A 27864-nucleotide genomic window follows, 5' to 3' on the forward strand; every position below is an offset into this window, starting at 1 on the left:
GGAACAGCAGACGAGGTCTAGGCAAGGTGAGAACGGTAAACAGCGGAAGGAGCTGTTAACACAGCTCAAGTCAAGCAGGGAATCACAGTCTTAACCGTGCTTTAGCAATTTACAAAATGCATGTCTTAAGTATTCAGTTCTTGTAGGTAACTCCTCATTTGGGGGACAGCAGTTCCTCTCATACCCGTGTGTTACTTAAGGGGGATTTCGGATTTGGCCCTAGCATAGCACTGCACTAACAGTTGCATATCTTAAGCCCAAATTCAAGAAGCACTGGTACCCGAAGCATGCTGCTGGATAAGTTCAGGGAAGGAAAGGGATGTTCTGGTCCCAGCTCTTGTGCAAGGTAGTGCCGTGGCCTAGGGAAGCTTCCCAAAGCTCCAGATTAGCCGATGACACGTTACCACCACCATCCTGCTTCCCGGGAATGGACTGTCGTTGTGTACGGGGCTCCGCAACGAACCAGTCGGTCGCTGCAGTGCCAGTTCCTGGGTCTCTACAAAAATAGATATATCCCCAACAGAAAGCATCCTGAAGGGACCAGCGCACTGAAACATCCCAGGCTGGCAGTGAGGAGACAAAGCCCCTAGAGATCCACTGTGGGGGAAGGCTTTCAGCAGAGCACCAAGAAACCAGACTGCAGCTGTTCAAATCGCCGGTTATCTCAAAGGTAGCTTTACAGCTGAGGAGAGTTTACTTGCTTATCTCCCTTTTCAACCCACTTGCTCCTTGGGACAAGCCTCCCCCGTTTTCCTTTGCCTTCTGTCCTCTGTACATCTCCCACTGCAGAGCTTCCCGTCCCCAGCACTGAGAGTCAGAGAATCACAGAATGGTTCACGTTGGAAGGGACTTTGAAGATCGTCTAGTCCAACCCGCCTGCCATGGGCAGAGACACCTCCCACTAGACCAGGCTGCTCAGAGCCCCATCCAGCCTGGCCTTGAACACTGCCAGGGATGGGGCATTCACAGCTTCTCTGGGCAACATGTTCCAGTGCCTCACCACCCTCAGAGTGTAAAATTCCTTTCTGAAATCAATAAAGCTGGCTTTGAAAAAAAAAAAAACAAAACAAAACAATAAAAGCCAACCGGCGGGACCCTTGAATTTTAGCTTTATTAACCTTCCAAGTTTTATATCCTCTCAGGGCCCCGCTCACCAGATTCTTCCTCAGAACCACGGTGACCTCGTTTTATTAAATTAAACAACAGCCCAGGCTGTCCCACGCCCCCAGACACCAGCTCTCCCCCACGGTCGGGCCGGGCGGGAGACAGCACCACTCCTTCCCGCTGCCATCGCTCCAGGGAAGGAGCGCAGGCCCGGGACTGCTCCTGGGCCGAGGGCCGTCCCGCCGCAGGAGGGAGGCGCGGCGGGAGGAGGGAGGTGGAGGGCGGGCCGGTACAGCGGCTCCCGGTAGCTGCTGCTGGGCGGGCCGGAGCTCGGCGCTCCCCTCAGGTGAGGGGCGGCGGCGGGGGTGGCTGGTCCCGGCCCGCGGGGTGCCGAGGGACGGGGGTGCCCTCAGAGGAGCAGGCGGAGGGGCGGCGGGGGGTGGGCAGTGAAGGCCGCAGCTCCTTCCCCTCAGCTCGGCGGGCGGCCTCAGGCCGGGCCGCCCCCGGCCGGGTCCCTCCAGGGGGCGGAGAGGACTTTCGGGTTGTTGTGGTGGTGCTGGGGCGGCGGGACCGACACCATAAGCCGTCCCGGAGGAGAGGTGCGGGGCTGCTGCTCGGTAAATGGCTTCTGCCCGGAGCAGAGGAGCTGAGCTCCCCCGGAGGAAGGCACTGGCTCTGCGTTAGCCGTAAACAAGTAAAAAACTAATTTTATTTCTTTAGTGACACCCTTGGGAGACGTGAAGGGAGGTCCTTCAGCGAGTCCTCAGCTCGATCAGTCAGAATTCAGGGGACGGCAGGCACTTCTGCAGCAATGCTGAAGGGCTGCGATGAAGGCAAATGAGAGTAGATTGTTTAGCTGCTCAAACTGGGTGTTTCCGTATTCCACAGGTTTGGGCCTCAGTGTGCTGCACTTGGAAGGGTAAAGACTCTTTAAGGAAATAACACCCCTGTAATATTTAATACCAAATTGTCAAGGATGTATCTTCCTGCAAGCTTATTTTCGGCCCGGCACAGCTTTGCCCATACCTAATGTTTATCCAAACCGCCTGGGGCTGCCTCTCCGTACCCCCATGGGTGCCCTCCCCTTGGACACTTCCAGCGCAGAGGCCACGGGCTGCCCTGTCAGGTTGTCCCTGCCGTGGGTGGCAGCCGTGTGCCGGCTCCTGACAACACACAGGGGTGTGTGCTGGATTTCATGCTTCACCTGAGACAACAAAATCAGTGAAGCCGAGACTCATGCTCTTAGTGGATGCCGTGCCTTTTCCTAGCAGCAAAGGTAGGAGAGTCAGAGCAGACCTAGTAAATAAGCCAAGTGCAATAAATGTTGAATTTTTGAAACATTGCGCTACTTGGTGAATAGGAAAATGTAAAGAAAAACTTCCTTCTTTAATTAAGTTACTTTACTTGTAGTTTAAAGGGGTTTACTTCCTTCGCTTCTTGAGGAAGTCCGCACTAAGTCTTGAATCAGCATGAAATGGATGTGAACGCTGGTCAATGAATAACTTTAAGTAGAGCTATAAAATTAACCAGTTCTGTTTCTCTGGCTCAGGAAGTTATTTTACAAAGAAGGAATACATGTAAGAAACAAGATGTCTCATGCTGGGAGACGATACCAAGATAAGCAGTACAGGCACCATGAGAATCACAGATCTGATCGATATGAGGAAGACAGAAGAGCGAGAAAACCATACCCGTATAATGCAAGGTACGTCTTTATCACCTTGAAGAAACAGCACAGCAGGTCTATAATGTCTGTCATCTTGTTTGTTTGCTTTTGAATACCTTCATATTACAATAGAGAACGCATTTACTCAGCGTTGAAATCATGAAGCATGAGCACGCCATGTTGAGTATCAGGGAGCTATTTTACGCTTAGAAATTTAACCTTTTTCTTTGTATTGAGCTTGAGAGGGGGCAGAAAAGTAGGCTGCGTGGCACAGTCAGAGATGTGAATTTCATGGCATTATCTGGATCAAGTCGGATCGCAAGCAGGTGAAGTGTGACCATGTGTCTTAGTACAGTTCCTGAAGAGGCTGGTCAGCAGGTGCCAGCAAGCCAAGGCTTGCCAGATATGCATTGGTTAAATAAGAACATTATGCGACTGGGATCAACACAGGAACTTGCTGAACTCTCAGGTTGCTCTAGTTCAGCTGTGAACAAGTTCTTATTAATCCAAAACAAAATTAAATTTAGTACTCGCAGTCAATAAATGAGTAGTTGTTTAAGTGTCTAAGGCAGTTGGCGGCACTTGATAGTGGGTCAGCCCCTATCAGCACAATAAGCAAATCAACTAATAGAAGGTTTGGAGTGACAAATAAACTCTTAGGATATTACACTTCTCCTTTCAGCCTGGCTAACCTACAGCACATTAGAAGCGTGTAGGCTGTTTTCCTTTGAGCGCATGCCAGTGACTGCATTGTAAGAGAGAGGTGTGTAGCTCTAAACAACACTGGCAAATTGGCCGTGGCAATAAGGTGTTCATCACTCCTGTTTAGTCTCTGGGGGCATGATTGTCGGGCAATTTAAGAATAGAGGCAAAGAAGGAGAGGAAATCAATATAATCAAGATTATTGAAAAGCTGAAGTACTCCATGAAAATACGCGTTTTAACAAGAGAAACAGGATGAGAATAAAACAGTAGTGAAGAGCACAGTGTGGACTAGAAGGACTACTTATGGCTAATAAAACATTTGCATCGTAATCCTGTTGTAATCCTATTGCATTATGAAAATAGCTAATGAGTTTTTCTTCTGTCTTAAGACATGAAAAATTGGAGAGAAATGGGAACAAAGGTCAGCCTGAGAATCATCCTTGGAGACTAAATGACTGTCTTTAGCAAAAGCAGAGATCAGGAGTGGGGACATAGTTAAATTATCTTGAACATATTAGAAGTGAGAGTATCAAATGCCAGGAATGTATTAATTGCACTGTGGATAGAAAAGAAAAAACAAAGGGTTGGATTTTTGTTTTTTTCATGGTTTTCTTTTTTCATATATAGCATAGTAAAAGCAATGTGTGAAAGCACAGCTATAAATTAAACCACCACTTCCTAGTAAAGCGCTTCTCTGGGCTTCTTGGTTTTGCTGTTAGTTTTAAATGACTGGACACGTAGACGGAAAATTGGTGGAAGAACCGTAAAGGCCAAGAGGCCATCCCTGTATCCACGGGGGATGTGAGGAAGGGAAGCTGCAGCTACAGCCATGGAGATAATTCTCAGAGTCAAGCTGAGAATCTGGGATGTACCAGCCCACATTCCAACTAATCGAAAAAACTTTTTCATCGATTATTTTGGTGAAGTTTGGCTTAACCTAACAGCATGTCTCCTGCTTAGCTTTCATGACAAAGCCAGCTGCTTTTGTAAGGAAATTTCAGTACTTTGTTGAAGACTTAGGCTGATGGATCAAAAGACTTCCAGATACTATAATGAAATAGATGGGGAAGAGTTTCGTGGAAACTGTAATTTGGGTGCCTAATGCTTTCATCTCTTCTGAGCAAGATTTTCTAGCCAGAGTATTTCACTTTCCAAATGCATTTCTGTCTGAAACTCCTATAGCAAGCTTCGTCTTATTGCTGAGGAGAATGAATTGTATTATCCTGAACAGGAAGGCACTGAAGGAAAACAGGAAAAAAGGTGACCAGAATAGGCCACTGTGAGAAAAAAGGCATCTAAAAGAAATAATTATTTTTTTTCCTAATTGTACTCTGTTGCTGAACATTAGGGGGCTTTTATTTTTTGGTTTGGTTTGGTTTTGTTTTGTTTTCTGGCAAGTAGCAGGATACAATAGAGAGAAGCAGCTGCATCAGAAGTACCAAAGGGATTGCTTTCAAGTTAACTGGAAGTCTTATAAATCACACAGCTTATTTAATTTATGTGACACAGCTGCGCAGGATGCTTTGGTGGTTGCACAAGACACAGGACAAAGGTCAGAAAAATCAGAAGTGTTTCGGCCAAATAGAGCTGTTGGCAACTACACGCAGAGATGTTAGCATTGGTCTTGTTATTGAATGTCTTAATTAAACTGTAAGAACTACAAAGAACATGATTTAATGTGGATAAATGAGATAATATTTGTAAATTGAACCTGGAATTGGTTAAACCTTAGTGAAGTGCAGAGATACTAGGAAACAAAACTACAGTTGAAAACACTGATCTGTGGATAAGAAATTCAAGATAAAAACTGAATGGGAAGAAGACTTTTAAAAATAATAATGCTCAATGAGACTTAAAATACCCTTTAATAACAAAATCATCCAGCTGCACCTTGAAAAAGGCAAGCTCCAATTTTCCCTCAGATGAAGGAGAACATTTAGGTTAGACCAGACACAAAACAATTTACAGCTAATGTTTCTTTTAACCCATCTGTTAGCTCAGTTTAAAAAGGGGAAATTGCACTTTTTCCATAGAATAATCTGAATTTCACCAACCTTAAAAATCATGAGGCTTTGGATGTGGAGCTGTACGTCATTGCAACAAAGCGGACAATTCCATTTTGAAGTATACAAATGAAGAGTCTAATTGGAGACATGAGAAATTGACTTTTTGGGTCAATTTTAGATTCCTTTTCAAATATCATCAAAGACCTCAAAAAAAAAAAAAGAGAAATTTTTAATTAGGCATTTTTGCCCCACACTTTAAAATCTTTATCTGTTTCTTTTAATAGCTTTCATTCTTTTAAAAGGCATCTTTGTGAGACATGGTAATCGGAAGTACAAACTTGACAAAATGCTTACCCATGAAATAGTTGTGCTACTTCACACATTTATTGTGTGAAAATATTTCTCATTTTTATTCCCTGGGCTGCTATGGACTAGCTAAAAATGCTTGGTTTTCATGAAAAACCTGATACTTGTTTTTATGGGAACAGGAACTCTCCCTACACCCTCCTCCTTGCTGCCTTTTGCAGGTAAACTAAACAATTCAGCCAGCCTGTTCAATGAGTACACAGTTTTCCAAAATAGCAATGATCAAGCGCAAATATCCTTGTGAACATGGATTTATGCAAGAATTTTTGGATATTTGCTTTCAAAATGTGCAAGCAAAAAAGATGAGTTACCTATGAAGCAGGCTAGCTGCTTCCACTAACCAGGAGCCTCTGGCAGTTTCTCATGTTCTACTGTTCAGGAGAGAGTGTGATCTAATTAATTTACGTTAGTCATTTACTCCATTGTAGATCAACAGAAGACATCCGAGGTGGCCAGCACTCAAAGGCTTCCACTGTTTACTCAGACCCTTACTCTAAAACCTCAGAAACAGTACGGGAATATTTTGGTCCACCACCAGAACATTATCCTCCCAAAGAAACCTTCTCAACGAAGTGTTCAAAGGTATGCACAACAAGAGGTATGTGAGATTCTTATTGCCTGCCATCCACCTTTCTCCTTCCAAGGATTTGTCTAGGGTTTGGTTTTTGTGTTTAGAAGCACAACAAAGCAAATATTAAAAAAAAAATTAAAAAATATTTAAAAAAAACCCCAATCAAACTGGGAGAGTTAAAGTTAATGAATGGCATAACTGTGGGTTACTAAAGGCAAGATTTATAGAGATATTTAGATATTTGACAGTGCATCTCGAGAGCATGCATAGAGAACATCAGAGTGGGTCATGTCCCTAATCTCCCAGGCTGTGCAGCAAGAGTTAACTTTTGGGATTTAGGAATAAAATAGATATTTACATCTGTAGGCAATTTAGAGGTGGCTGTTGAAGCTTTGATGCTAGTTTATTTCTGACACGTTCTTCTCAGACTTTTTATCAACTCTGGATTTAATCCAGCCATCACTGATACATTTTTATAAAGCAACGTTGCGGGAGAGAAAACTATTTTACGGACATGAATCCAATAAAACAGCTTTTGAGAAATAAGTTCTTTTTTCATACCTAGAAAGTGACTACAACAAACGGAGAAATGAGCACTAATGTGGGAGGAAATCAGCCTTAACACTTAGTAAACTCACTCCCATAAACTGAGGAAAAAAAAAAAAAGGCACTAAAATATTCATTACTCCTTCAAAGTTTTTCCTTTTCCAGGACAATAAGCTTTCTCGCCTTGTTTGTAGGAAAGGCTCATTGCAGTCTGAGTTGGAACTGGCAGCTAGGTGCAAAGTCTTTGGCCAAAGTCTATAACCAGCCTTTCAGTGTCCTCCAATAGAGAGACAGATGAAGAGTTTAGTTGTTGGAAGTAAATTTAAAATACATGCTGTTAGATTATTTCTTCACTCCATGAAGGAAAGTTAAATAACATGCTCAATTTGCTAATAATATTTCTCTGTATGTGAATATGTGAACAATTTTAAGAGTGAGCTGAACTATTTTCTCTTATAAATATGTTCTGTGTATTTGTATGCAGTTTGGTTTTCATCTGGAGGAGATTTAACAACAGTTAATAGAGCATATTTAATGATAGAGAGCCATACTGATATTTTATCCCTGATAAAATTGTATCAGCAGTTTCTTCTTCAACAATAGTAAATTATTTTAACTCGTCTGAGAAGCTGTAGAAAACTCCATGCCTTATTTTATCACAGCTTTAGAAAAAATGAAGTGGCAAGTTATTTTTAGTTTTCAGTTTCACTGGTTGTTTAGACTCATGGATAGCTTAATGTGACTTGCACGGCTTTTTTTGACCCGCATTTGCTTCTAATTATTTCAGTGCATAAAACATCATTAACATTTTCAAAATGTCCTAGTTTTGGATGCATCAGTTGGCGATGATGATTTCACTCCCACCCCTCCCCCAGGTATTGCTCAGTATTTTCCAAAAATTTAATGTCTGAGCTTGCAGTGGAGGAGGGAAAAGAGATCACGTAGAAAATAAACCCTTTTATTATCCGTTTTACTTCAAAAAATGAAAAGATATTGGAGGTTGATAAGATCATGAGAATGTTACTCCCCTGTTTAATTTTTGAAAGTACCAAGATTTAGCAGAATTTCCTAGAATTGTTTTGCAGAATTCTGTATTCCCTGCAGTCGTGGTAAATGTTATAAATGAAAAGCTACATGAATTGTTTACTAAGAAGTCAGTACATGTGAGCTACAGCTTCTTACAGCATGAAAAGTTCCTGTAAATACTTTTTAACCATCTCTTTCTTTTGCAAATGATTTATCAGCACTCTGGTGAAATTCCCCCTTCCCAATCACCATAATTCTAAAATAAACTAGAATCAAACAAGGCTGGGAAATCAAGTGATGTACCACAGTCTTTTCCAAAGCAACAACTGAAATGTGAACCTTAGTTTCTGAAGTTTCCGACCATGCATTGCTCTACTTTCACTATGGTGGGTTTTTTTTTCTTTTCTTTTGCCCAGCAAATATATTTATGCTCTTTGTGTGTGTTGACCAGTTGGGCAAACTAGAGAGAAATACTAAACAATCAGAGCTGTGAAAAGTATTTCCTTCACCCAGATACTGCCCTCTTCATCCATGCTTTTCATCAGCAATATCCCAAAAAGCTAAAGTTGAGTTTCAGAAATAGACAGTTATTTTTTGTAGTGATCATTTGAACACCTTAGCTGCAAGCAGCAACAGAAAAAAGAACATTTTTCTCCTTAGTTATTCCCCACCTTCCCTCCCTAATCACCACCCCCTTTTTTTCCCTACCACCACATTAAGACAAACCCAACCCAAATATAATAGAAGAAACAACTGATACTGACCCCTTTTGCCAGTACGAACATTTGATACCACTAAGAAGCTTCAAAACATTCAGTTTCTTTTTATTACTTTCATCTTGAAAACAGAAGGAAAAAAGTCTGTTAAAATGTTATATGAGCAATAGCTATCAAAGCCATTCATGTAGAATCACGTGGCTGGTAGTACTGGATCATACGATGCAACTAATTATGCATCCTCTCAGACAATGTACTAGAGTGCAAATTTAGGAGGACTGTCAGAGTTTGGACCAGTAGAGAGCGAACCATCTTCTGGAATACTCTCCAAACTTCAGACTGGTGGAATTTTCTGAACTGGAAAACTGTGTTCACTTCCGTTACACTTAATACCTCCTTACAGACCTATCAAATTGGTTTAATCCTTTTCTGAATCCTCTTTTGAATATGTTTGGCCTCCATGTTATCTTACAACAAGGAGTTCCACAGTTTCTTTGTGCCACTTGAAGTAGTACTTTTTTGTTCCTTAAAACGTTTTAAAGAAAGTGTCTCTGATTCTGGTGGTATTCAACATACCTAATGATAATCTTATATGTTCACCTTCTCCATGATATTTATGATTTTAGAGTGAAGTCTTACCTTTCTCCCTGTCACTGTGCTCATATCACTTCTTCACAGAGTGAAGAACAGTCAGTTCTGTCCTTAGCAAGAGTGAATTCTTTCCACTTCTGGTTGGCCTGTCAGCCCCATACCTGAAATGATGCGTTCAGAGCCCATCTGTGTGCTCTGTGGACGAGGGGGTGTTTGAGTATATGCATGTACTTATTAAGCACTGATTTCATTAATTTTTCATTCCAATGCTTGAACTCTCAGCAGCCTACCAATTTTACAGATGGTAATCATGGAAGAATTTTGTGTGGTTATTATTAAAACATACTTCACAGTCTCACTCTTCAGTGTTTTTCAAATCATTAGCCTGTGTAACTACCGTAGTTTTTTGGTGTGTGCTTTTCAGCTGAATCTCTTCAGAGCCCCTACTTACAGCTCTTTGGGTCATGTTGCAGACCAATCTCAGGATACACAAACTGTATTTCCTTCAAATAAAAGTAAATGAGAGGGTGAGCTATAACTACTAGCAGGCACTCTGTCCTTCGGACCAAACTAGAGCTAGAATAAAGTACTTCCCTCTTCCCCAGAAAATGCCCATCATGTAGTTCCTGGGACTTCAGCTCCACAGATCCACTTCCGTTGCACTGCTGACACGGGCATAACTAGTGACAGGCAGCACAAAACAAAAATTTCTCCTTCACTCTATTTGTTTGAAAACTGGTTGTTTCCTCTTAGTCTTTATTTTCTTCTAACCACTACTAACCTGTGAGAGGATCTTCCCTTTTATCTCACAGGTGCTTGTGTTGTTTAAGAGCACTACCACTTGGATTGCCTTTCTTCATATATCTGCCAATTCTTTTGACTTCCCTCTAACAAACTTGCCTCTTCCCTGCTCTGCTGTCTTTAGGTCTAGTTTCTATATGTATTTTTCATATGTACGTCACACTTGTGAATCTGCACATTCAAAAGGCAATACAAACACAGAAGTCTCCACCTTCTGTTTCTGTAGTAGTGAAGAAGACTTAAGGAACAGTTATAGACTGGTGTCAAGCCGTCTAGTTGCTTTATATAATTATATAGGAATTGGAAGTAAACTGCTCCTGATAAAGACAAACCTTTCCTCAACTAAGGAACTACAGCTTGCAATAACCATTTCTTACAGCTTACGCACAATAACGCATGCCATTTAAAGCAGCACATGGTGAAAACAACAAGAGTTTTTGGCCTGGGGATACTTAGAGCTGAAATTCTTTCAGAAGAAAATATTCAACTTGCTTTTCACAGTGCAGGTAAAATTTCTGTAGTTCTCTCTTCTGTGTAGAAAGACTAAATTAGCAATTGTATTTGCTTTTCAAAGGACCCCCACGGGTCCTTTGAATGTAGAATCAGATTCAGTGCTTTTGGTTACCAGAGGGAATGAGAGAAGTGTTCAAGGCTGGCTGTGATGCTGCTTCCTTCACCTTAGAGAGAGTAAAATCTGAGTCAAACCCACGAGTGAATTGCTGATCTTAAACTGATCGTAGATATTTTTTCATTTTCTTTTGAGTATGTATATTGGTGTGAAAGAGGTGGAGGAATGCAATTTCAGGGTAATGCTTCCTTTAGTTTTGCTTAAACAGTGAAGGTAAACCAAGTTTCTGCCATCTTCGGTCAGCATGCGACTCAGGAAATGCCTGCACTTTTGCCTTGTATAGAATTGTACTGTGCTGGTCATAACTTCTGAGCTAAGTAATTTTTTTTTCATTTTTATTTTTCAACCCACTTGGCATTTAAGGGAGACAGCACTAAAAAAGTTAGAAAACAGTTTGTGGGGGAGCAAGTATAATTGAATCCCTGTTCTTTGCTGCCGTGAATACAGCTTAAAGAGGCGCCATGAATAGTGTCAGATTTCTTAAGCATATTGTAGGCGCTTCCAAACAATCATGCCTTTAGCCTACATTCTAACATCCACAATTGTTAAAACCGTCCGACCAGTCCCCTCTCAGAAACAGTCAGCATTATGGTTTGTAACAACAAGAAAAGTCTCCAATTTCAGGCATAGCCAGGAGGAAATATAAAACTGAATTTATTTGGAGGAGGAAATAGAATTAGGGAGTTACAGTGACTTTCTCCAGGATATATTCATGCATTAACAAGCCAGCATTAATTCAAATGTAAACATCTATAAGCTTTTGTTTTTGTAAAACACAGTCCAGTTTTTTTCCTGTGGCTATGCATGCTGGCAAATACTCATAGACTAGAAAAAATACTGAGATGAAAAGTCACTCTAAACACAGGGTTCACTTTGTCTGAGTTATGCCATTGTTCATAGCCATTATACTGATGCTGTTATGTTCTTCTGTTCTGTCCCGAGTCAGACGTGGAAGCAGGAGGGGAACAATATTTTGCAGAGCACTTATATCCCTTCCAGTGCTGTGGAGATGTTGGGGGAGAACAGTGGTCTGCAGGAGGCATTGGACTGAAGTAAAAGACCTTTTGTAGCTTCAGTTGTGTATGTTCAAAACACTGAAGGGTCATTAAGGGCGCGTAATGAAGGTAACTGGATGAAAACGAGGGTTTGACTTGTACGTTCAGCAGCACATGTTGGATCTTTTCAGCAGTGGTCAGCAGGATACTTACATTTCTGTGGAGGCACCCACTAGGATTAGAAACTGCTGTATTTTGTAGTCCCCATCTTCACATTTTGCCTTTACGGTCTGCTGTGCTTAGCTCCTTTAAACTGTGTTCAAAGCTGTCATACACTGTTCCCGTGGCAGTTAATTTCAATGTATTTCTGCTGTAAGAAGAGAGCACTAAGGTCCCCTATAGTCTCATTTGTAATTAGATGGCTTCCCCCTCCTGCCTGTTACAAAGCATATTTTAAGTACAGTGTGACTAACAGACTGAATTTGCCATCAAGTTTTTAATCTCGTAATTGTGAAGACAGAGGATATTAGTAGTGGGAATTGGACACAGCTGTACAGATTAAAATAATCCCAGTTACTCAAAATGTTTAATTAAAATCACACAGTAACAAGATACAGTGGCAGAGCTGCAGGTAACCTTCTGGTTCTGAAGTTAAAGTATTTCACTTGGAGGTAAGTACTGTTTGTTGTGAAATACAAATGGCCATGAGCCGTTACCTCTATAAAAACATGCAGGGGAGGTACACTAGTTGCAGATGCCAAATGTTACCTTAAGCAAACAGTTGCCCCGCCAGCATAGGAAACTTCACTCTGCCCACGTCTTTATGTCGAATTTTTTTCATCCACCTTTTGGCATTGTGCAAACATGCGCACTATTGTTTTTTAGAGAGGAGAGAGCAACAACTGAGAAGGCTCACTTAAGTTGGCAGGGGAAGGTGCTGGCAAAGTTGATGTTAGCTGTTAGGTATGTGTTACGCTCAAGCCTGTGCTTCCCTACTGGTAAATCTTACTTGTATAGAACAGGAGTTGTGCCATCTTTCTTGTTAAGATCACTGGGTTTGTCTTCTCCACATCTGACCCAAATTCTGGGAACCAAGAAAAAAATCTTTTCTCTTTAAAAAGTGGCTCTCAAAGCTAATCAATACAGCAGACTGACTATATATTGAATGTAGCTGTATTTCTTGAGCAGGTGATCTTAGCTCACAGAAAGGAGACGAATCCACCCATCAGGAATGTTGCTCACCAGGTGTGACAACCCACAGTTGGTAAAGTGAATGAGAAGCTCAGGTTCACAGGTGCCTCCAGCCTGACCTACCTTCAGCCAGACTATGCTTACTTAAAGAAAGAGCAATAACACCCCAATCTTTGTACTTTCTAAAGGCGGCTCAGTTTCAGTTCAAATGGAGGGAGTGGCTATGGAAAGTTGGCATAAGGAACAAGACTATTTCATTGTTTTCTGAATGTCTTTAAAAAAAAAAAACTCCTGCAAGTTTGTTTCGGCACCAAGATTTGTTTACTATTTGAAAGAACTATGGGTACATTAGGCAGAAAAAGGGCTACTTTCCTGAAGTGCAGAACATGAGATGACCATGCAGAGACCTACCAGCGCTACAAATTGATGTACAGCCTTTTACAGCCATTGTATTTAAATCACTGTTTCCAAGTGCTGCAGTTTCATACAAGACCTTTTGCTTCCCACCCTTTCCAAAATTCTGGCATATGAGTCATGCTTGGTTAATGGGAGAGAAATCAAGAACGTGCTAGAAGTGATGCTTTAAGGAACTACTGGAAACAAGTAAACCAGAGCTGTTGTTCCCAAGCAGGGGCTGGGTTGTTCTGAAACTGTGCCTTGATGCCAAGTAAATGTTAGTGTCATACAGTGGTGGGAAACTCTGTGGGGATAGAGGCTGATGCAGTAGTTCTACAAATTAAGTCCACCCTTTCCTGTGAAAATTGGACAGCACTGTTTAGAGGATGGGAAGGTATTAAGCAGAAGGAGTGGAGCAGGTGGGACAGTAGTTCTTTAAGGGAAGACGATACACAGGAAAAACAGGACAATACATTTGGATCGGAGCACTCTGATTGTGAACATAAGGCTTCTCTGAATCATTAAAAACAAGGCTGGTCATCCTTTGAGATTTCCTAATGGAGTGATTATCTTGACTAAAGAGGGACAACTTATTAAAAGATAATAATAATGCTTCTTTCTAGAGCACATAAATCATTTAATTTTTCCAGTTTTTAACTACTTTTCCATCCATTTCCAGTAAGACAGATATCTCAAATGAGCTTAAATGTGTTGGGCACTTACATGCCATTTAAATACAGTTGGCTCTGAGTACATAGTTCCCTTGGGTCCCTTGAAAAGCCAAAATTCAGTGAATAATTGTTGGTGTTAACATTGCCTAACTCTTGTGTTTTAGGGTTGGGTTGTGTTTTTTTCCGCCTTTGAACATTACTCCATTAGGGAGAGTTTAGCATAACTCAGTGAAAGCTAAATCCCACCACTGGCTGAAGAACAGAGAGACCTACAGAAACAATGGTGGGGTGGGGGCTTGGAGGGGATTTGTTTACCACAAAGCTGTGTATTGCTCTGATCCTGCGTCAGTGAAGTTGGTTGAATTCCTGTTACTGGTTTCAGTAAGATCTTGCTTTCTACTGGTATACATAAGCGGAATAATACCCTTAGCAAGATGTTTTAGTACTCTGCATCCAGATTTCATATTTATAATCTATTGTGACTGTTCTCTCCGTTTCATTTCCCTTGTTCAGTTCTCCTCCACTGTTTTGGTTCTTCCCTACTTCTGTCATATTTTTGTCCCTGTTCAAAAGCAGAACAAACCCCCTCTTTATTTGACATTTTCACCTTTCCTCCCCTTTTCCTGTTACCTATTCCTCCTGTCCTCAACTCCGTTTAGCAGAGAGGTGACCAAAGCTGTGCATTGAGCTGTGCCTTTACTCTCTGGGGAATGCCATACCTGCACTGACAAGAGAAGTTCAGCATTTTAGATCCATTTCAGGACTGACTGCTGCTTTTGTAAGTCACTATATATGGTCAAAATACTTGTCTGCTCTTTTGGGGAAGAAAAAAAAAAAAAGATTATCTCTGAAAAGCAGAAAGCTACCAAACTGGGAAAAAAAAAAACCCAAAAGACAACTTTCAGTGAGAAAGGCTGGGAGAGTGATTTTTAATGCGTGTTGTAGCCTCTAACTCCTCTCTTCCCTTCTCTGACCCCTAATGGGATGTGACACAGGCGCCTCTGACCTGTGTGGCTCCCTGCACAGCTGCCCTGCCGTGGTGGAGGTGTCTGAGAGGGGCAGCTGGGCATCTCTGGCTCTGCCAGCTGGGTACCAATGGTCCCACTGGTACATGACCTGCAAAGCAAGCAGAGTGAGAAAGCGAGCCACAATGGAGAAAGCCAAAGATAAAATATCTTAGAAGTATGTAGGGACATTAACTCAAGAGGAAAGAATGATACCAAAAGAGAAAGGAGAAAGAGTCCATGTGCAGTCAAGGGAGGAAAAAAGTGACTACTGTGCCAAGATGCAGTGGAGGGAGACACTCTGAAGGCCTCCTGTATTAGTCAGGCCCTCGTAAGGTCAGGGCAAGTTCAGCAGAAACAGCCAGAACTGACTGTCCTACAGAGTGATTCTTGTCAGCCTCAGAAACAGAGGAACAAACAATTTTACTTTATGTACAGAAGTATGTACTCATACTGTGATCCTGCCACCTGAACACTGGAGCCATCCTGCTGGATGAAAAAGCTTCCTCGCAGCTTCCAACGCATGAGACTTGAGCGTGCAGTTGAGTTACTGGGTACCACACAGTTAGCCACAGTGTAGGTTTATGAGGCAGAGCACTCAGATTTAGCAGCTCGCCTCACCTGAAAAGGGGAGTTTCTGCTCCTGGCTGTGTTATTTCCCCTGCTAAACTCATGCCAGCGCAATTGCTCATCAGATACCCTGTGAGTCACTTCAAGTTGCTAGAGTTGCAGGAAAAAACAGCAGCACACAAGAAAAGAGTTGAAACGTTTCCTGCTATTTTAATTTATTAAAACGGCTCTTGGAAGGTCCTAATATTAGGCTGGAGTTATTACTGGGCAGGTAAGAAAGGTGGTGACTGCCCAGCCAAGTGTAGGAGCCGTTAGAGTAAGGTCAGCTGCCTGTGGACCTGTACTCTTAACAGCCTGCCTGGCTGCGTCGCTGGATGTTTGAGCCCACCATTTGACAGAAGACAAAACCATTGATCAGTGGGTTAACACCATGGCAATAGCCCAGTGTGCACCTGGTATAGAAGGGAAAGAAAAAGTGAATAGTAGTTTAATAGTATAAATTGGAAGTGTTTATTATAGCAGGAACCCTACTCACTGCAAAAAAGATGAGATTCAAGCAAAGTTAACAAGTACAATACATTGAGGTTACTATCCATTGCAGATTTAGATTTTATGGAATGAATGAAAGAATTCTCTGGAAAGCTCTGGCAACACCTGCTGTCTTTAAGATTGCAGCTGTTCTGCTCACCTTCAGTGCTGAAAAGCAGCGCAGGAAAGAAGTGTGGGAAAGCAAATGGAAATCCAGGAGCCCAGCCTTGAGTCTCGTTACTTGCTTGGTATGGAGAGGGTTAGTTCCCAAAGCCAACTGTGCACTGTGGTAATTTTAATACAAGTAATTAGCATTTTAGATAGGTCCTAAGATTTTGAACTTGAGAAAGGAATCAAGCCAGTGGAGTTCTGAGATTTTCAGACCTGCTGTCATTTTGCACTCAAGTCTTGCAATGCATTCATTGTTGCATGGGATTAGGGAATAATTGTAGAGATAAGTAACTTCCACTTAGGAAGACCTTTTGGCAGTCTGGTTTCTGCAGCTGTAACTCTAAGATGACATAGCTAACTGGCCTGTGAAAGCAGGAATGGCAGCACAGACTTGGAAGTGTGGCTTTTAACTCAGCCCTTTCTGCCAGCAGTACACTGTTTGACGTAGGTCACTGCTAGTATATGTGTGTTAGCATACCTTTACAGAGCTAAGATTCAAAACGTAGCTCTCCTTTCATTCCTTTTTTCTCAAAGTCTGTCCATCCTGTTTATACTAGCATAGTAGGCTTGGGTATCAGCTTGTAACTATCACAGGTCAAGGTTGCATGAGGCTTTTGGGTTGCTTGGGTCAGATCTGAACATACTTACAGGGCTTAGTATTGCCATCAAAGCCCTAATGATTGTACGAGGCCTTAGGGATTTCCACTAATTGTCTGCTACTTTCACAAACCCTGCTGGCTCTCATCATAGCCCTGTAACTCACAGCTTCAGTCTACAGACTGATTATCATTTTAGGATTTTCTTTAATACAGGAGGCTTTGTTATTGCACTTTTTTAAAAAAAATAATTAATCCACGTGATGCAAATAACTGGTGGAGTAACTGCTAATGAGTCTCTCTCCATTGTTTAGTTACTCTACTCAATTCTACAGCAGGCGTGTGTGAAAACTGTACAGGTTCATACAAAACCTGTCCAACCTGAATTCCCTGTCAAATGAAGTTTTTCAGGCGTGCCATTAAAGCATCTACTGCTGCAGTTAAAAATACAGTACACCTACATTGATCATATCTGTCATCCCGTGAGCAAAAAGAGACACGTTCTGCCAGCCCTACTGCGGTACCAGCGATCAGCTCAGTGAAGTTAAGGGGTTGCATGCGGAATTTGTAGGAAGTTTTGGAGCAGCCTCATTGAGGATTGGGGTCAGTTATAAATATGGGGAGGATCACAGCAGGTGCTGACTGCTTTGACAACAGAAAATTGGTTTTCTAAAGCTCTTGTGCATGTGATGATGTACAGGAAAAGTCGATGCTCAGTGGGTCAGGGTGCCTCACCAGTCATAGATGAAAAGGAAATTCTGAAGACAGCTGATTGGTCATGAATTCCCAACTTCCAAGTTCCCAAACATATTAAAAATTTATGTTTCCCTTAATCAAATGGTCTTTCCTCCCTGTAGACTTGTAAGAACTGCTTCCTGATGGAGCATCTATAAAATCAGTAGTCAGCCCTTAAAAAGGGAAGTGGCCTTCTGCATCCAACACAGGGTCCAAGGCCCCCGAGGACCTAAGTTGACTCCCTGTATTTGGAAGGCATGTTGTACAGCTCAACCAAACAGACAAAAAATATTTGATTCAGTTCCAATGAATGTCCTGTACAGCTATTACTCTTTCAAAATGTTTTGAACAGTCCTGGTGAAGTGATGATTCTATACCCATTAAAAACATTGAGTCTTTTGGCTACATTGTTTGAATTTGGTACAAGGATTTGTTCCAAATCCTGTCTTGTGGACCAAGATTTAAATTTCTCTTTACATTATGCTTCACAAAGACCTTCTTTGAAGCATTTGAAGCCTCCTGAACAGATTTGTTAACCAGCATGGTTATTGCCCTGCTTAACAGAAATCTTTGTGCAGAAGGGTCAAGGAAAAGGCATGTTGTCGTGCAGAAATCAGCATCACCTCTGAAGAACGCATACATAGAACCGCACGCTTAGTTTGTCCTCAGCAAGAGCATTTTGTCTTCTCTGACTGCTCTGCGTAATTCTTTTTAGGATATGAAATCTGTATATGTATATATACATACATATACACACATGTGTATGTATATGTACATATGTATGTACGTACCTATACACATACACACAAACTGAAACATGCTGAGCCTCAGATACTCTATTCCCAGGTATTACCACCATTATTGCTGCTCTCCTTTGTGCCTCTGGGATGGTTTGGAAGGCCACAATGTGAGTGGGCTCAGTACCTACCTACAGCTGCATTAGCAGAAGTGAGGGGACCAATCTGGGTAGAGGGGGAGGCAGGAACTCCTGAAGTGGCCAAAGACCCTTGTCAAACCATTGCAAGCACCTTCCTGTGAAGGGCAAGCAGGAGCAGGAAGGTGCTCGTTACCTCAGGCCTCTGTGGAGGGAGTAAGAAGGGGCAGAATGGGACTATCCGATAATCCTTCATGGTGGCTGTCACCGTCTTTCTTCGGTTAGAAGCATCTGGCAACACAGGAGAGGAATTTGTCCAATTCCCTTGTGTGCTGCTTCAGCCCATTCTTCTCAAGCCCATGCAGCCTTGACAGCAACTGAGCCATTGCTCAGGAGGAAAATGCCATGCTGATCAATGTTAGCAGCATAAAATGAAACTCTTCATGCAAACCACAGATCCTGCTCCACTTTAAAGACAAATATAGGACCACTCTGTTGAGCGTCTTATGGTCTTGGCTGTCAGGCAGCAATGGAATATAAGATTCACAATTCTGTAGTTAGCTTCAGAACTTGAGGAGCAACACGCGTGATGCACTAGGGGTTTTCATTTCCCAAATAGGCAGCTCAGTTACGCTTCACTTCAACATCCGTCATGTTTACTAATCTTAGTCTGACCCCTAGTGAGCTGTCACAGAATAATCAGATTTATCTAACATATGCTGCACCTTCCTGACCGGCAACTACCACAAAAAGAAGTAATTTATCCATTTTTTCTTAAAAAAACCTTGGTTGCCTTTATCAGTAGCATAACATAAGAAAAAGAAGAGAAGAATCAGCTCAGAAGTCATAAGGCTTGCTTCTGGAGGTAGGGGTGTGGAAGAGAACACATGACCCGGTATCAAATTCACTTAATTTACCTCTGTATATAAGGTGGGGTTTGCCTCCTTCCCCTCCTCCTTTTTTTGTGCGATCAGGGACTGCTGCTTCACATTTATGAAGAGTTTTTTTATCTCTGAAGGTGATGAAGTGGAAGTTACATCTGGTTAGATAGTAAGTTTAAATTAAACACTTCGAAAGACAAAAAAAAGGCTGGAAGTTAAAGCAGTAAACACATTTTAAAGGACCTAAATAACTTGCACAATATTTTAAGCCATTAGAAGCTTCTAGGTTTTTGTCAGCTTTAACCTCAGCATTTTGCTCCTACTGCATATTTCTTGCTCGGTGTGTTTATGCCAAGTAGTTACAGGCCAAAATACAATCACTGTGTGCTTGCCTTGGCAACAACACAAGCACAGTAAAATTTTTATGGATTTCTTTCCCCGCATGAAGATCCATTTATCAAGCACACTGACAAATTAAAAAAAGTAATTTACCCAACCTCTGAAATGTACCCACGAGAGCTCACACTTCTTTTTTTTTGTGTGTGTGTTTAAAGCAGGGCTTCTCTCTAGCTGTAGCCAAGAGGACTGTCTCAGTGATAGTGCTCTCTGGCTATGGTTTTGGTGTACTTCTGTCGCCCTGGCTTTGCCCAAGACGCGATTTTAACAGCTTTTCCCATCTTTCTGCTCCTTACAGGCATTTTGAAGTTTGTGGAAATCACGGTTAACCTGCTGGTGCTGATTTGTGTGGGGGCTGCCCAAGCCTCTGTTGCAGGCTTCACCTCCCTCGGCGGCATCGGATCCTTTAACCTGGATTCGGCCTATAGCCCCTTCGAGGGCACGGAGCTGCGGGAGGTGCGGGAGCTGGACATGCAGTTCACACAGATGAGAGCCCCTTGCGTGTACGGCGGAGTAGCCTTCAGCTTAACAGCAGCGGTCCTTACCCTTGTCTTCCTCGTTGTGGGGGCAAAACCCATCCAGCAGCTCAGGGTAGGGCTGCTGGCGGGTGAATGTGCTTTCAACCTGCTGGCCAGTGTGGCATACGTCGCAGCGGTCGGCCTCTACCTGCATTTTGTCAGCCAGGTGAACGCCACGGACATTTGCAAGAGGCGTGAGAGGCTGTATGCGCGCCGTGGTTATACCTCCATGAACTGCGTGGTTCAGGGCGGCGACGCCGCTGTCGGCCTTTTCGGTGTCGCTGCTGCCTGTTTGTACTTTGCCAGCTTTGTGGTCTGCATCCGTGCTATCCGAACCGTCCGGGCCTTCTGGAGCCACGCGGCCAAGGCTCAGCACAGCCCCAAAAGCAGCGTTAGAGACAGAAGTGTCAGAAACCCCCGTGCTGTGCACGGGACCTCTGAAAGCTCTCACAACGTCCAGGCTCTTGCTACATTAGTGTGAAGCCAGCGCTGGGACTGCACCAGAGAGCAGGAGCTTCAGCAAGGGATGGACACTGGGCTTCACATGCTAAAGAGGCAACCAGTCCACAACGTTACTGTCCCACAAGGTGCTGAAGTGTGTATTGAATCACCAAATGTAACAGTACTCCTATGTCATGATGTAATAAAATTGTCGTTGAGGAGGTGTTTTAACAAGTTTTTTTTGCATCAGCCTCTCAAGCGGGACTCCAAACAGCAGTGAGCTGTTAGGAGGTTGCAACCAAGGTGCTGCTGAATTCATGCGAACAGCCGCTTCCTTTGCTCTCCCATGACATAAGGAATTGAATCCACGGCCAGGATGGGCAGCCTTCAGCAGACCCTGTGCCTCTCCGTGCATCCTGTTGCCTTGCACCACACCACTCACAAAGCAAAGGACACTTAAGTGCTTTTCGGAATCACAACCAAAGCTCCATTTGTGACCTGTTTCATTTGGGCTAGTGAAGCGTTTTATCTTTTGAGTCACAGGGGTTGACACATGCCGATCATGTGCTCCCTGAGGAATGCTGCTGGGAGGAACTAGCTGCAATTTCAAAGGAAGCATCTGGGTCCTCCTCCAGTTCCCTGCTGTGTTCCCCCGTGTCTCACTGAGCGCAGATCAGGACCTGAGAGGCAGCACATTGGTCAGCTTAGTAAAGGTACCTCTTGCTTCTGTAACCACCTAAACAAGGTTTGGCTTGCTGACTCCACAGCCGGCAGTGGGCAGAGCGCATGTCGGGAACACTCTGGATGCCCTGCAGTTTTCCATGGGAATGCTGTAACAATGACAGAAAGTAGATGCGTCCTTCCAGTGTCTAAACACGCAAAGCATGAGTGAACAGCAGTAATTGTATGCCCCCAGGGTTGAGAAAATAAATTTAGAGAACATCTTTCAGGAGTCCTTTGTTTGAGACAGATGAAATAGATCACTGGTCTTCATAGATGAGGGAGTGAGAAAAAAAGGCTGCTCTTGAAGTACATAAGGTTTGTCAGTTTGAGAGGAGGGAAGAGGCAATTTTAATTCTGGCTGTGCTCGCTCTTTTCAGTTTTGTCTGGCTCCGTCGTTGCCCAGATGAGGCTCTTTTGAACCATAGTAGACCTTATGTGTATATATATGAAGTATACAATAAATAGGTCTCAAAGGATTATGTTTGAGGTAAGATAAGCCAAAGAAGAAAATGTTATGGTTGTGATTAGAAGTGATTACATGAGCCTTTACAATAAGTATTCATCATTTATATAATACCGTAGCCATCTCTTTAACACTTTGAGCATCGACAATCTTCATAGCATTATTATGCTTATGAGGAGACATGAGTGAAGAGTTTTTCCAAACTTGCCATGACTCACAGTAGTGAGAGTCATGAAGCTAAGCCTTCGATTTCTAGCCCTTTGCCCAAACCCAGGCCGTCACTGGTATGCTGCCCCTGGCTGGAAAGGCTGTCACGGGGATGTCTGGCACCCAGCTAGAGCTGCAGCTAACCACTTGTTCGCCATTTCTGCCTGCGCGTTTGTTCCGGCTCTACCTCTACGTCTTGCACATTTTGAATGCAGGGTTAGTTACATGATGACACACCGTTATTAATTTATACAAACAACAAAAGGCAGCACCTTGAGGTGACGCATTTGAAAGATTTGCAGAAGGAAAGGCTGCAGATAAGGATGTATGACTCTTAATTCAGTCCGTAAATATGTGTGGAATAGGAATTTTAATCTCAGGGCTTCTTGCTCTGCCCTGTTCATTTTCCAATGCTTGCCTGCCATCACTGTGCAATAGCAACAGTCCTCTGTAAGCATCGACTCTCCCTCTTTTTTCCTTCTGTGTGTGGTAAAGGCCTCAGGTCTCGCAAGATGATTCAGTCTTTAGGAAAAGGTATGCAGAGTTTCCCTGTGGACTATTGCCATAGTGTTCCTCCCTCGGACACTTAGGTTCCCCACAGTCAATCCATTTTGGGTTCCTTTCCCAGGAGCAATGTTACGTGTTTTGTGGGGAGAGTCAAGAAGTGGCTGCGAGTTACAGGTGCTCGGCTGGGGACTCCTGGCACCCACCTCACTGCCCCGAGCATCCAGTTGGTCCCAGTCACTTTCAGCTCCTCAGTCCAGCTGCACTCACCATCCCCTTGTGTTTCTAAACTCAGACTCAAGTTTATTCCATGTATCTAATCTAAATCTACCCTCTTTTAGTTTAAAACCCCATGTCCTGTCACTACAGGCTCTGGTAAGAAGTCTCACCATATTTCTTATCAGCCCTCTTTATATATTGCAAGGCCACAATAAGGTCTCCCTGGAGCCTTCTCTTCTCCAGGCTGAACAACCCCAACTCTCTCAGCCTGTTCTCATAGGAGAGGTGCTCCAGCCCTCGGATCATCTTTGTGGCCTTCCTCTGGACCTGCTCCAAACAGGTCCAGGTCTTTCCTGTGCTGAGGGCTCCAGAGCTGGAGGCAGTACGCCAGGTGGGGTCTCCCAAGAGTGGAGTAAAAGGGGACAACCACCTTCCTCGACCTGCTGGCTGTGCTTCTTTTGATGCAGCCCAGGATGCGGGTGGCTTTCTGGGCTGTGAGTGCACATTGCCGGCTCATGTCCAGCTTGTCATCCACCGGTACCCCCAAGTCCTTCTCTGCAGGGCTGCTCTCAATCCCTTCTGCCCTCAGCCTGTATTGATACCAGGGGTTGCCCAGACCCAGGTGCAGCACCCTGCACTTGGCCTTGTTGGAACTCTGTGAGGTTCACATTGGCCCACTCCTCAAGCCTCGTGATCCTGACAGGTTCCTCTGGATGGCATCCCTTCCCTCAAGCATAACAACTGCCTCACTCAGCTTGGCGTCATCCACAAGCTTGCCAAGGTCCTGAAGCACTGCAAGCAGAGGGACCACAAAGAAAACCAAAGCCCGGTGACTGCCAGCTTCTTCAAAGCTTTGTGCCTCAAATTTTTTTCCTTCCCTACCACCATGAAGAAAGATCACTTAGAAATAATCGCAAAGAGGAAATAAACATCAGTGCTGTTTTCCTCCACTCACCTTCATGGAGGGAAGAGTAGGAGAGGAGAGGGGAAAAATCCCAGAAATACTCCTCAGAGGACTAGGGCAGGGAAGAAGCAGCTTTCCCTCCCCTGGGGGTGAAGGGCAAGCCATATACCATCAGAGCCATCCAAATGACCCTCCTCCCTGTCGGGAGCTGACTTGAAAATCTTTGCTGTGCAAGCTGGGAAGGTGTGATACAGGAGCAGAGATTTCCTGACACGCACAGATGACTAAGGCTGCAACGGGCTGTCGTCCCCAGCTGCCACTGCAGGTGGTCCCACCCTCCGGGGCAGATTAGCCTTCCCACCTTCTGCTGCAGATGGCTGTGCTCCACCGCTACCCCTGCGCAGGGACTAACAGTTAGTATGGGACAATAATCCGCATTTGGGCCAGTAAACAAAGGCAGGGCAAGTGGCTTCTGTCAGACCTACCATTTCTTTCAGCCATTGCCTGCTGCCCGCCCCATGCGGCATGCACACACCTCCTGCCTGCAACCTGCAGGGTCAGCAGTGAAGATGATAAACTCACCGGTTTCTCCTTGCTGTTTCGCAGCAGCCCCTCGCAGCCCAGTTTCACCTGCAACTGAAGGATGGCACACAGTCATCACCCTCAGTCCCTCTTTGGTGAGAGGGAGCCTCAGGGTGTATCCAGCTTGCCCGCTGTCACCACCGTCAGCTTATCACCTGCTGCAAGGCAAACAGTGATAGCAAAGGCCAAATCTGTGCTGTCATAGAATCATAGAATGTGTTGGGTTGGAAGGGACGTTTAAAGGTCATCTAGTCCAACCCCCCTGCAGTAAGCAGGGACATCTTTAACTAGATCAGGTTGCTCAGAGCCTCATCAAGCCTGGCCTTGAATGTCTCCAGGGATGGGGCCTCCACCACCTCTCTGGGCAACCTGTTCCAGTGTCTCACCACCCTCATTGTAAAGAACTGCATCCTAATGTCTAATCTAAACCTACCCTGCTCTAGTTTAAAACCACTGCCCCTCATCCTGTCGCTACATGCCCTTGCAAACAGCCCCTCCCCAGCTTTCCTGTAGGCCCCCTTCAGGTACTGGAGAGGTGTGTCCCCTTGTAAGCCCGCTTCAGATACTGCTTTCCTGAGAGGTTGTCTTGTGGGTAGACAGCATGGCCTCTCTCAACCAAAAAGCCTTGGTGGCCCCACCACTGGTGCAGTAGGAAGCCTCTTGGCACACCAAGCTTATTCTGAACTTTCAAAAAGAGGAACAAAATGGCCACCATCCCATTCCCTGGAGATGCTAAGGAACCTGCAGGGTGATGTGGAGCTGCCCGACAGGAAAAAGCCCCAGTGCAGATGATGGGTCACCAGTGCGAGGTGCTGGGGTGAGTTGAGTGACTCATTTATCTCAGAGTTACCTGCAAAACACTCAGCCAGCCCCTTTGGATCTGAATCATCAATTTGCACCTGCCTCCTTCAACACAGGAGCAACCCGCGTTACTCAGTCTGAGAGCAAAAACCCCAGCAGAGCTCGCTGGCCATTAGCCATCCGCAGAGGGACCCCCTCCCCACAGAAGAGCCTCGGAGAAAAACATTCTCTCTTTGACAAAACGTCTCTCCATGTCCTAATTGTGAGGGGGAAACAAAGGGCAGAAGATACTTAGGATTACTATATTATTAAAAAAAAAAAGGGGGGGGGAGAAACCCCACCACCACTGATGCTGCATCTCACCATGGAGTAACCTGCCATGAAATTTTCATCGTGGCGGACAGTGTATCTTTGAGCACCTCGTTTTCCTGAACGTCTCTTTTATCCAAACAATAGTTCATAGAAGAAGTTCAGTCTGGGGGAAATCGTGTCCAGAACAGAGCAAACCGGGATCTGAAGACACAGGTATCTTGTTTCAACATAAAAAGCAAAACTGGGGGGAGGGGGGGAGTGAGGCCAGAGAGGAGAGAGGATATTTATTCCACCAAATAGGCTTAACTGAATTATTTGCTAAATGTAAAGGTTATGTCATCTGGAACTGTAAATCCAGCACTGCTGGAAGATCTGCACGTGTTAGGGCACTGCCCTCCTGCTGCTGGCCAGCTGTAAGGAGGAGGGACCTTTGTAGCCATCCACACAAAGGAAATATTCAAGTAAGCATGAACAGCAAGGTTGCTCATTTTCTTCATGTGTTCAAAACAACATTCCCAGAATATATTAAATTTTACTGTGATTCGAGCTTTTCCAACTGTTCTTCCGAGAGTATCCGATGTGGAGAAACAACTGGGGGCACAAACCGCTTGTGCAACAGCAGCAACTGAATTCAAGGCTTAGCGTTAAGAAAAGCCAGGATCTCAGTTTACGTGAGAAACTGCTTTAAAGTGATGAGAATACGTACAAGGATTAGAGCACCAAAGAACAGTCTGAATGGAAATTGTTCTTTCGTAATCCATGTATTTTATTCCCAGTGCAGATTTATCTTCATTAAAGTTACTCTTCTAGTAATTTTCCACCACCGCTTACATTCACCGTAAGTTAAGTAAAGCTACAGATACACAACAGACCATTGGTAACTGCGATCCCTCAATTACATTTGCAGAACTTGCACGTTTCCTTTTCTTTTTCAAGACTCAGGCAAATTATTGAAGGGGACGATGACCGCATTGCATATGACAGCTGTGACATTCATCGTTACTCGTCTCTCTCACAACATCCATCTCGCAGAAAAGGCGGCGCTCAGCGTATTGCGGCAGCTTTAATGCCAGCACAGCACAGAAAGTGTCACAGATGCTCACCGTCGCCCGTCGTAAATAAAACATGAGACTCCTTGCAAGGTCCGCGGGTTGTCAGGGCGTTTGATGTAATTGGTTTTGGCGTGTGACAGCGCAAATTGGGCAAGTCAGAGGATGCCCTTCATTACTACAAATGGTCTATTGATTTCCAGCCATGCCGTTCGCACCCAGGCCTGCACCTGCTACTGGACTTCCCGAAACTCTCCGGCCATGTTGAAGAGCTCACGTGAGGCAAAAGCAAGCATGCGTTTTACAGGTAATTAGTTTTTCAGAAGGGCGTAGAAAAGTTTGTGAGAGATGCACACAGGTAAGGACCGTATGTTTTAAGCAGGCTTTAGAAAATACAGTTATGGTTTGGATATGTTACTTTCAATACTACTAGAGAAATTGTTTAAAGGAGGTGTTTAGGCATTTATAAGTACATCAAAACCTTGAATTTTTGCTATCCCATACTGACTTCCAAGATAAATACGGATAATGGAAGTGCAGGAGGAATAAAGGAGCCTTGAATTCACCCAGATGCTTTGTGAAGATTGGAATTTCATCAGCTGTGGAGACACTCTGTGCATTACATATACATTACTCATAAGCGTCCCACCATACCCAGATTTATAGGTTTAAGCATGGCTTTGTACTATCATCTGCACACCCACACCACGGCAGCCCCTGTCTGCAAGCGTGAAGGACCCATCACAGCGATTTCCAAATATTCAGCATTTCAGGGCAGGATTCATAGTACTGAACGATGGAAGCTGTGGGACACTGAAAGAGCTGGAGACAGAAAATGAATGAGTTTAAGACTTTCTAAGTGGAGGTTAGCTAGCATTCCCTAGTCACCATGGCGGTAAAAAGTACCAAACAGTAAAAAAGGTGTTTTCCTTCCTTCAGGTTGCAAAAATAATTCCCCAATAAGATGGCACTATGTCCCTGAGCAACTTAAAGGAGAGTCAGATTTTTAGCCTGTTGTGGATCAGCTCTGATGGTGAAGATTAGGCAATACATTGGGCCAAATAAATAAGGCACGCTCTGATCAAGATCTCCAGGACTACTGGAGGAGCTCGCATAGACCAGCTTCTTACCCGGCAGCACTGCAGATGCTCGACTGAGCAGCAGCAGGTCTGGCTTCCCTGGCTCCCTCAGCACTCGCACCCTTGTTTTACACTTGCAGCCATCGCTTCGAAAGCTCGGGAGGCTTCAGTGCGCACCAGAGTCCTTGGACTGTACGAAGCAGCCACCTGCTCCGGCAATGTCGCTGCCCTGCTGCCCTTCGCTGAGCCGGAGGAAGGCTTCTCCCCACCACTGGGGTCCCCTCGTGACTTCACACGGTGGTGTGAGATGCGGTCGTTTCACTGGCACC

General features: G+C 44.0%; 1 protein-coding gene across 1 annotated transcript; it reads left to right on the forward strand.

Annotated features, from left to right (window-relative positions):
• The first annotated feature begins 1328 nt into the window (after nt 1-1328).
• Nucleotides 1329-21639, forward strand: LOC141738313 (MARVEL domain-containing protein 3-like). The gene is made up of 4 exons (XM_074573516.1): nt 1329-1450; nt 2654-2809; nt 6275-6444; nt 20032-21639. Exons 2-4 carry the CDS (start codon nt 2694-2696, stop codon nt 20730-20732), a joined length of 987 nt encoding a protein of 328 aa, XP_074429617.1. The 5' UTR covers nt 1329-1450; nt 2654-2693; the 3' UTR covers nt 20733-21639.
• The last annotated feature ends 6225 nt before the right edge of the window (nt 21640-27864 follow it).

This window comes from Larus michahellis, chromosome 2 (genome assembly GCF_964199755.1).
Source record: "Larus michahellis chromosome 2, bLarMic1.1, whole genome shotgun sequence".
Lineage (NCBI taxonomy): Eukaryota > Metazoa > Chordata > Aves > Charadriiformes > Laridae > Larus > Larus michahellis.

Coding starts and splice junctions, on each gene's coding strand:
- LOC141738313 (XM_074573516.1), top strand. CDS start 2,694: ATGTCTCATGCTGGGAGACGATACCAAGATAAGCAGTACAGGCACCAT. Junction 2,810..6,274: donor CCATACCCGTATAATGCAAG/GTACGTCTTTAT, acceptor ACTCCATTGTAG/ATCAACAGAAGACATCCGAG. Junction 6,445..20,031: donor AAAGGTATGCACAACAAGAG/GTATGTGAGATT, acceptor TGCTCCTTACAG/GCATTTTGAAGTTTGTGGAA.